At 42.1% G+C, this 9,371-nt stretch overlaps 1 protein-coding gene across 1 annotated transcript in view; it reads right to left on the bottom strand.

Annotated features, from left to right (window-relative positions):
• Positions 1 to 338: 338 nt before the first annotated feature.
• Positions 339 to 9,371, bottom strand: part of LOC109962884 (zinc finger MIZ domain-containing protein 1-like) — a 109,629-nt gene continuing 100,596 nt past the window's right edge. Inside the window, 19 exon segments of the mRNA XM_020604966.1 lie at positions 339 to 3,112; positions 3,213 to 3,326; positions 3,328 to 3,468; positions 3,878 to 4,035; positions 4,189 to 4,433; positions 4,530 to 4,598; positions 4,716 to 4,783; positions 4,888 to 5,048; positions 5,149 to 5,254; positions 5,485 to 5,695; positions 5,938 to 6,079; positions 6,174 to 6,342; positions 6,452 to 6,529; positions 6,677 to 6,859; positions 6,952 to 7,227; positions 7,632 to 7,833; positions 7,960 to 8,177; positions 8,288 to 8,402; positions 8,791 to 8,926. Coding sequence (XP_020460622.1) covers positions 3,005 to 3,112; positions 3,213 to 3,326; positions 3,328 to 3,468; positions 3,878 to 4,035; positions 4,189 to 4,433; positions 4,530 to 4,598; positions 4,716 to 4,783; positions 4,888 to 5,048; positions 5,149 to 5,254; positions 5,485 to 5,695; positions 5,938 to 6,079; positions 6,174 to 6,342; positions 6,452 to 6,529; positions 6,677 to 6,859; positions 6,952 to 7,227; positions 7,632 to 7,833; positions 7,960 to 8,177; positions 8,288 to 8,402; positions 8,791 to 8,926 — 2,900 coding nt within the window. The 3' untranslated portion in view covers positions 339 to 3,004.

Here is a 9,371-nt window from a genome sequence, read left to right on the forward strand (position 1 = left end):
GCTGTCCCAGTTCCTCTAACAAAAGAGGCAAAACTATATTACAGAGGGGGAACAAAACTCTGAGAGATACCCAAAGACACTAACTAACATTTTCCATATTCAGCCACTTCCAGTAGAGGGGTTGCAAGCTTTTTATTGTTCTGAAGAAACAATGCACATTCCCAGGGAAAATGAATACATTTCTGTTCACATGTCTCTATATTCATTTACATATATACAGACATCCTTGGGACACTTGACTTAACCTTGCCCTCAACCTTTCCAGGCCTGAATGATGAACATGCCCTTCCTTTCTATATTTTTAATTGTTTTTTTTTTTTTTTTTTTTTTTTTTTTTTTTTTTTCTTTTAAACAACTCCCCCAGGGAAATGGCCCTTTATTGTGATAGTGCAACTACAAATTTTGGGTGCTGCCAAATACATCAAATTGGCTCACTTGAAAGTAAGAACAAAATATGAAATGACAATGATTTCCAAGGAAAGTCTCAATTCATATAGTAACAAATAAAACCGAGGCCGTGTATCATTAAAAAAGAATTTTGATTTGATGCCTCCTTGTGACATAAATATGAAACAGCATGTCAGTGTGTGGAACTGGAACAAATCATATTTCATAAAAGATGTTCAAAATTATGCTTACATAAACCCAAGGTGATTTAATGAACACAATGCTACAGTTGAAAGAAATTGGATTTCTAGCCTTACAGATTAATAAGAAAAACAGTACAAAATAACTTACCACAAACAAAAAGGGATAAAGATGTGCTGTATATGGTCTCATGCTTAAAAAAGCCACATTTTCTATAATAAAAATATAAACAATATCATGAATTTCTTTAAAATATGGTTGTGATATATCTTTAAAATACCACTGTGTATTGACAGCTAGCAACAAGTATGATATTCACATAGCTCACTAATTACACTGAAAGCCAGCTGATACCACATCTTTCTAAAACCATTACTGATAAAATGTTAATAGAAATTTATGATTAGACAGCACTGATCATTTTCAATCAAATACATGTGTACAAAAGAAAAATATTGCTTGAAACTGCGCTTGACATCTTACAGGTGAAATGATGCTACACAATCACCTTCAGTTGATACAGAGAAGGGGACCACAGAGAAATGGGACACCCGTCTATAAATGACAGGTGTGAGACAGAGTGCACTGGAAGAAAAGTGACTAGAAAGCAGGACAGCCTGCAGGAAGTAGCTTATGAGATGTTTGGACCGGCTTCTCTGCAACAAGGAGGCAAAAGACAGCTGCTGGTTGCAAACAAAGTCAGTGGTCAGATGGGAGCAGGGGAGCATATGTGGTTGGGTTGGATGACTAATGATCAAAGAACAAACAATATCAAGATGATATAAAAATATTCACAATTATATTTACAGTACAATAGCATTTCTTTAAAAATAATACATTTGCATACTGAACAGCACTCTTCTCAAAAAGTGAAACTTAAAACAAATGTGGCAAAATGTCTGCACCAATACTGCTTTAAACACCACTTCTTGAACAGTAGTGATGGATAAACTGTAATTGTCCTCCTCCATATCTTTGAAACCAATTATTACCTCTCATACACACACATACAGTCATGCACACACTTGATCATACTCAGTCTTTCACAGGCCCAAGCAAACACAAACATCTCCATTCTCATCCCTCAAACTTTGGTGATGTTGAGCAGTTTCCCAAAAGATTAATGTATAGGTTAATTATTCAGCAAAACAAAACAACAAAACAAAACAAAAAGACAAACAAACATAATACAGTATATCCAGCAAATACATGATAAATGTACTGCTGGTATCAGCATTATCCCTTCAATGTTAATGTTAAATTAATCATACTAAATCTGACAGAAATCAAACACAAACATATAAACAAAAGAGCGGTGGTAACAACAACAGATAAAATCCACACTATGTTTTTTTAACCACTTGGAACAGCACTAGACAAAGGCTTGGCACACATGCACTTTGTAGACTACTTAACAGCACATCATTTAACAGGGAGAGAGATGCAACTTTGCAAAAACGCTGACATGAGCAACACCAGGGGCTCATGCAGAGTACACGGCATGGAAGGAGCTGTAGAAGGAAGCAATAAACACAGCAGGAGTGCCAAAGGAACCCCCCACTCTCATATTGTACCATCAATTTCCATAAACTCACTCCTCTGTACAGGAGGATGAAAGCTACACACTATGTAGTACATGTATATTATTCTTGGGATGCAATATAAACTTTTTTTCAGTGGGGCCAAAATCTTCTCCATTCCATCTGTAAACTCTATTGGGCAATGAAAAGCAGGGAAATCTCTATTTGACAAAAATATGTAAGTATCACAATTATAGACAAAGTGGAAGCCAATCATTCCCAAAAATCTTTTCAAAACATTGTCAAAATTTTTTTTAAAAACATTTTGTCATGGACAGATATATATGGATCCAATTCTTTGTTTGTAAAGAATTCATTTTCCCCCAATGCCAGAATCTCTTGTGCTTTTAAATGATGTGTGGTGGACAAAACAGTGCGACTAACCAGACCACTTAGGGAATGGAGCTGTGACTTAAGGAAGCTGTGGCCTCTCCAGTTGGAATAGCAATATGGAGATAATGCACACTGGCCAGATAGCACTTTTTTCAGTTATTTTTCTGTTTTATACAGTGAATTCCTTTTTACTCTAAAAAGGAAACAAAACATGAATAAAAAAATGCTACAACACGTTCCTAATGTGCACATATACACTTGTGTGTGGCATAAAAAAATCAACTAAGTATAGCTGCACAGTTCAAAGGTATCGCCACGGGGCGGGCATCCCACCGTGAGCATTGAGTTTTAACTTCTTTCAGTCAATCTGCGCTGGCGAATGAAAACTATACAAGAGGAAGAAGAGAAAGGGAGTGCATCTTTGTGTTTATCAAGTACTGAGTGACTGCCCTGGGTTCTAAAGGAAACTGCAGGCAGTCAGAAAAGTTTATGTCTGAATCATCTCAGTTGTTTTCAAAGAGTGACAGAAGGTCATCGTTGCTGTTGCTGGGGAGGTCTGGTGGATCCAGGTATGACAACAGCTCATCAGGGTTAGCAAGCTCAGGAAGAAGCTGTAAGGGAGAAACTTTGGTTAGGCATTCAGGTAAACTACCTACATTCTGATTATATGTAGGTTGGCTGTGAAATTTTCTGCTGTGTGCCAGGACTTACGTCTAATGATGGCTCGGGCATGTCCGACCCTGCTTGGCTGTCCAAGCTGCTGGAGGGGTTGAAGGGCAGATCGCTGTGGGGATGGTTGTTGGGGCCAGGCTGCTGCTGCTGCTGCTGCTGCTGTAGGTGGAACTTGTCGTGAGGGCTGAGGAGGCCCGCTGTGGTGTAGCTGCTGCCCCGATTGGCTCCCAGGGTGTGGAGATGCATGTAAGCTTTGCTGCAATGGACCATGGTCATTGCCAGCAGAATGAGGTATCTACAGGGAGAATGGGGGAAATCTTCAGACTAGGGCTGCAACTAATAGCCTAGTTACTTCTATTTATTTTTTTTAATTTTTTTTAAGGATTAACGCAGATAGAGCTGAACATGTGTGTGATTTATCTTGTCAAGCTAAGTGAGAGTGTGTTTGCTACCAGGTTTTATGGTTTTATGGCTGTTTCCCATGGTCATTCAGCATGGTACTTCCCTTTAAACATATATTTCCAGGTGTTTTATAGTGTGCTTATTTTGTGTATAATCTCTGCTCTCCTACCAAAATGAACCTGATTTATATACTTTAGCCCTCTTAAATCACAGTTAGATGTGATTTAACAGAAACAACAAAATAAAGCAATGAGAAGTGAAATGTACTGAAAAGAATTTAATAGAAACACAGTCAAACTCACTGAGTCAGGCATGTTGTGGGAGAGTGGCTTGTCCATCAGACTGTTGGGCATGTCAGGTGGGTGAGACAGCTGGGGACCATGCATGAAATCATTCATCGACGTACCACCAGGGGTGCCGTGAGGGAAGTCAAAGTTCCCGTGTCCCTGGTAACTGTTGCCTAGCACACCAAATAAAAAAAAACAGTAAATACAGATGTACATTTCTTAGTTATTATAAACTTTGTGTTGAATGTTTAAGTTTTTTAAGCATGACCACCTATGACTTTGTGTACTAGTCTCTATAGGGATTGTAGATTTGAACTGTATAGAACCTTGGCTGCCGTATTCACTGTTGCCGCCCCCTTGCTGAGAAGGTAGTGATGGGTACGGTGACGGCCCGGGGCCGAGCTGAGCTATCATCTCCATCACATTGGGCATGATCATCTGGCTGGGACTCATGGTCTTAAACCTCTTGGCCAGTGGTCCATCTGGATCCTCCTTGATCTGGATATCGGATTTGATAGCCACTGGTCGCCAACTACATGTGGGGTCGATGGTGACCTCCTCAAACTCTGAGCTGGTGAAATATAGATGAAATCAAATGGTTACAATTCATGAAGGTTAAGAGAAATACATCATATGCATTACAAATTTGTTTCTTTTCTCAACTTACTTTTGGATGGCATTCAAGATTCCCCACATGTACTGGTCTACTTCAAGTCCTTCTAACAATGCTGTTTTACTGTGGAAAAGAGAGGCATTGCTTAAAATGTTGAGAGACACAATGTAGTGGATTACAGTCAAAGCTACTGTATAAACAGGGCAAATACTGCTCTGTATTAAAGCTGATGAAACATACTTGCATACAGGACAGCGCCATGTCCCTCGCTCACAGTTCAGTTGTAAATATGATTCCAAATCAAAACACTGCAAGAACAAGATAAAATGGCTCTTGTTATTCAGTTCACCATTTCAAAGTTATTTGCCCCCAAAGCAGCAGATTTGTGACTGTTTATCTCTGCAGTGATTACCTGAATGTGTTTGCAGTCATGACCTCTCGCTGGAAGCTGTATTCGCCGGAAGGTGATCGGACATTTGAGGGAAACCTTGATGGCTGTCTGCTCCACACCATCTTCTCCATTGAGTGTGGCATTGCCTGTTGATGCTGCTACACTGCTGAAGTTCCTCTTAACTTTAAATCAGAAGAAGAGAAATATCGTGGGCAAGTAAGGACCCTGAGAACAAATCAGGACCTTTGGGAGCAAAATGTGACTGTGTTCTTGTGTGAATACCTTTAGTGATGCAGTGCTCTGCAGGAAGAAGCCTCTTCTTCAACAAGCCCTGGAGGACAGAGCGGACTGAGGGCCTGTGGACCAGCTGCAGCACAAACAGGTGGGACTGCAGGAAAACATGTAATTACTACCACAAACATCCTCTCTAAGGTGTACAGTATTGGGTTTGCAGTTTATTTGCTTATTATGGATCTTTTTTTTTGTTCTAAGCTTTAGTATTCAAAGTCATCTCCAGGCAGATTCTTTACATCTACATTATATTTACCTGGCAACTATTTCTTTGTGTCAGGATTTGTATGAACCTCTTTTTATTAGTTCTGGGATTTGTGCACTCACGCAGCAGCAGGCAGTGACTGTGATCTGGATCGTGTTCCTTCCTGGCTGGCATACGTGCTTTAGATGCAGGGGTTTGTGGGAGGTCTTGTTGTCGCCCCGCTCGATCGTGAGGGGTGTGGCGTTGACGCTGACTTGGACCGATGCCGGCCAGTTGGTGTTCATCTGACGGTCTTCATGGTGGTAGCACTTAAACTGCAGCTCCAGGTCTGATCTGCACAGAAAAGTGTGATGTTGTTTAGCACATAGCAAAAACAGCAACACTATATTTGCCGATGTAGCCAAAGAAACTGCCATCTCTAGTTCTAATACTGATTCTGTAATTTCAGCTGTTAAAAAGAGACCACTGCAATAGGGAAAAACAACCTACTGTATTATGAAGCTCTCAAAGCCATAAATATCTGGGTAGAATATCTAAAAATGTACTACATATTGATTGAGTCCATGATGTCTTACCTCCACATGAGTGTCTGATGTACAGAGGGCCGTAAGTGGAAGACGTGGTTACTGACAGCCAAGTTATGCTCTAGCCGAAAGGGCTCTAGGACTACCCCGTCCCGCACTGGGAATGTCAGACGTAGCTCCTCATTGTGGCTGGCTGTGCCGGTAGAGAACAGTGTCAGTCAGACAGACATGAGATCCTGAGAGAGTGAACCAGGTTTTTCTCCTCTGATCATTTACCAGTTACTGACCTGGAGGTGGAGGGAGAGCAGTGATATTTGGTTTAATGTCAGGAGGGAAGGGTGGTTTCACATCCTGGTTTGGCGACAGGTATGGAGGGATGTTACTTCCTGGGGTCATTGGAGGGGTGGGGTTACCTGGCACTGGGGAGTGAGGGTAGTTACCCACTGGTCTTGGCGGCTATAGTGAAGACAATCAGTTAGTAAATCAAATGTTCACAGGACTATAAACAATACAATCAAAAGAATTCTAATGTGACAAAACTAAATTAGTACAAAAATGAACTTACCCCATTCATATTACCCTGGCTGTACTGATATCCACTCCCAGAGAAGTTATTTGTTTGGCCATTAAACGGTGGTTCTTGCTGTAATTTGATAAAATAGGTAAAAATAATGTTCCTCTCCAAACCACTACGGTTTGTCTTGGTACACCTTCTGACACTTTGCTAAAGTTGCATACAATTCCCTGTAAATAATCCTACAAATGTGAGAGAATAACAGTCATAGTGCACCTTGTAGTACTGGCCCATGGCACCACTGGGTGGAGGGTACTGGCCCTGCAGCTGCTGTCCTGGCATTCTCTGTCCAGGGTAGTTAGGAGACGGCAGTGGCCTGGAGGCATTGGGCGTGGGATATTGTCCCTGCTGATTAGGGAACTGGTTGTTTGGTCCATACTGCTGCCCACCATAGTTTGGCTGCAGATGCAGTGTTGACAGGCATATATTCAACACACAGTAAAAAGAAACAAAATCTTGACAGTAAAAGTGTTGCATTTGCGTCTGCTCACCTCCCCTGGGTATGGCCTTTTCATGCCCTGCATACCCATGCCTTGAGGCCGGGGTCCTGCATAGCCTTGTTGAGGCATCCTTTGGCCATGGGCCCCAAAAGGTCCCATGCCTTGGCCTCTGGGCTGGTTCATTCCCATTGGGGGCCCACTCATGTTGGATGCATTCATGCCTGTGCCCATGTTCCCAGAGAGGGATGGAGGCCCACGAGGTCCTGGCTGGTTCATGAACTGGCTGTTGTATGCCTGGTTTGGTCCCATCTGGAAAGACGAACTCATCTAGAAGACAAAATGGGTTCAGTCAACCATCTCTGAGTTGATTGTCAGTGCTACAAATTTGCTGTTATGGATCACAAAACACAAAAATGTTCTAACTTACCAAAGTCAAAATCATTCTATCCTGTTACTCTTAGCTTTTGTCGTAGATAAACAAGTTATTTGGCTCGTCTGAGTAGTCTGCCTGGGCACAGTATTTATCATTCATATTGATTTAGCTTTGTTCAACAATAAGCTTAAATCCACTTCTCTCAGCTCCCTGTTCAAGTGCTGTTATTACAATGTCAGAGTCAGTGAGCATAAACCAGAATCCCAAGTAGTGTGTGATGTGCACAAAAATGCAATAATTTCCTTTATAAACACAGATGCTATTACACAGTTGCTATCAGTTGTGTCCCTTGTCATACCGGTCCATATTGGTTCATGTCCTTGTTCTGGGTTTCCTGCAGGGCAGCTACAGTTGCTGTAGCGGTGGCAGTTGCGGTGGCAGCAGCAGCTGCAGCAGCAGCGGCGGCGGCAGCAGCGGCAGGCTGAGTGAAGTCTGAAGGTGGACGGGAGTGTGGAGGGATAGCCATTCCACCAGGCCCAGCATTAGGCCCTCCAGGGTAGCTATGAGAAGATCAGCACCATATGAGAAATGTCCTCAAACCCATGTGCTGAAGGATTGTGATAATTTAAATGATTGCCAGAATTACTTCTTTGAAAGCAAGTTTAATCACTTCAATGCCCACTTACTTGCCACCAAAACCTCCTCCTCCGGGGTAGTTGGGTCTTCCATACATGCCCTGCTGCATGTAGCCCTGGTTGGAGTTGCCTTTGCTGGGAAACTGCTGCTGAGGGCCAGGGAACTGAGATGAGTTCATACCTGGATTACTACTAGACATACCTGAGCCCATAGGGTTACCCCCAGGGTTCATGGGATTGTTGTTGTTAGCCATTGGATTCCCCAACACCTGTTGGACAGTGACATAAACATTAGTAAATGATGAATACTTTATGAAGATGTTCAAAACAGCTGAGAAGCTGAATGTACAGAACGTGTATGACTGCTCTTTTCTCTCACCTGGCTCTGTGAGGTGTTGGTCACACCCCACACAGTGGTCACCACAGACAACGAACCTGGAGGCTGATTGGTATTCTGCTGCCAGGGAACTGAGTCGTAGGGAAAAGACCCATCTCTGCAGGGGACAAAAACACATCACGTAGTCAAACAAAACTGCACAAATATTTGTCATGTACACTCACAGTAGTAGCCATATAAAGTGTATTTGAATTTGATGAACATTAAGGAAAGACAAGGTTTTATTGTTAGGATTATAAAACAAAAACACTGCTGTAATTATTAACATTTTGCATTGTGACAGACTGACTGTTCCTACCGACTGTGCTGCAAGCAGTTAGTCTTGGCACTGATCCATAAGGAACACAGGGCTTCATGTGGAGAGGCAGGGCTTTCCCCATTGTGGGATCAATAAAGTACTACCTACCTACCTACATTTCCCTAAGACCCAAGTCACACCTCACACATAAGCCAAAAAGCTAAGCACAGCAAGTGGGAACACTGACCCATGTGAGAGGCTGGGCTTCATGGAGCTCATAGGGGGCTGCATGGACACTTTTCCTGGAGGCTCGTTCTGCCTGTTCTTCTGGTGACGGAGGAGAAGGAGGCGTCCCAGCTCCTCACACCACGAGGACAGAAGAGCTAGAGAGAGAGAGAGCACAGGAAGTGTGCATCAGTGCTGTCGGACTCCTGTGACAAATAACTGCTGAGATAACAGCCCTCCACTGCAAACGCTGCAAAAAACCTGCAAAAAGTGCTAATGTGAAAGCAGGAGGGAGGCAAAACAATTTAGAGCAGAAGCTTTTGAGCAAGACTGGACATAAAACTGAAAAGCAATGGCCTGACTGACAAAATGGTGTATACAGTAAAATCACTGTGCAAAATACCCTATCACAGAATACAGTATCTCTCTGTCAATATGCAACAACAATGAATAAATAATTAGACATGCAACACACTGACAAAAAAAATAATAGCTGTCAGTTGCAAAACAAAGCAAAGGCAACTTAACTGAAATTACCTGCTAATGTAAAGTTACTGTATTCCAAGTGCAGTTGTCTTTTAATTAATATTTTAGCTAACTTAT

The sequence above is a fragment of the Monopterus albus genome, unplaced genomic scaffold, assembly GCF_001952655.1.
Source record: "Monopterus albus unplaced genomic scaffold, M_albus_1.0 scaffold69.1, whole genome shotgun sequence".
Classification (NCBI taxonomy): Eukaryota; Metazoa; Chordata; class Actinopteri; order Synbranchiformes; family Synbranchidae; genus Monopterus; species Monopterus albus.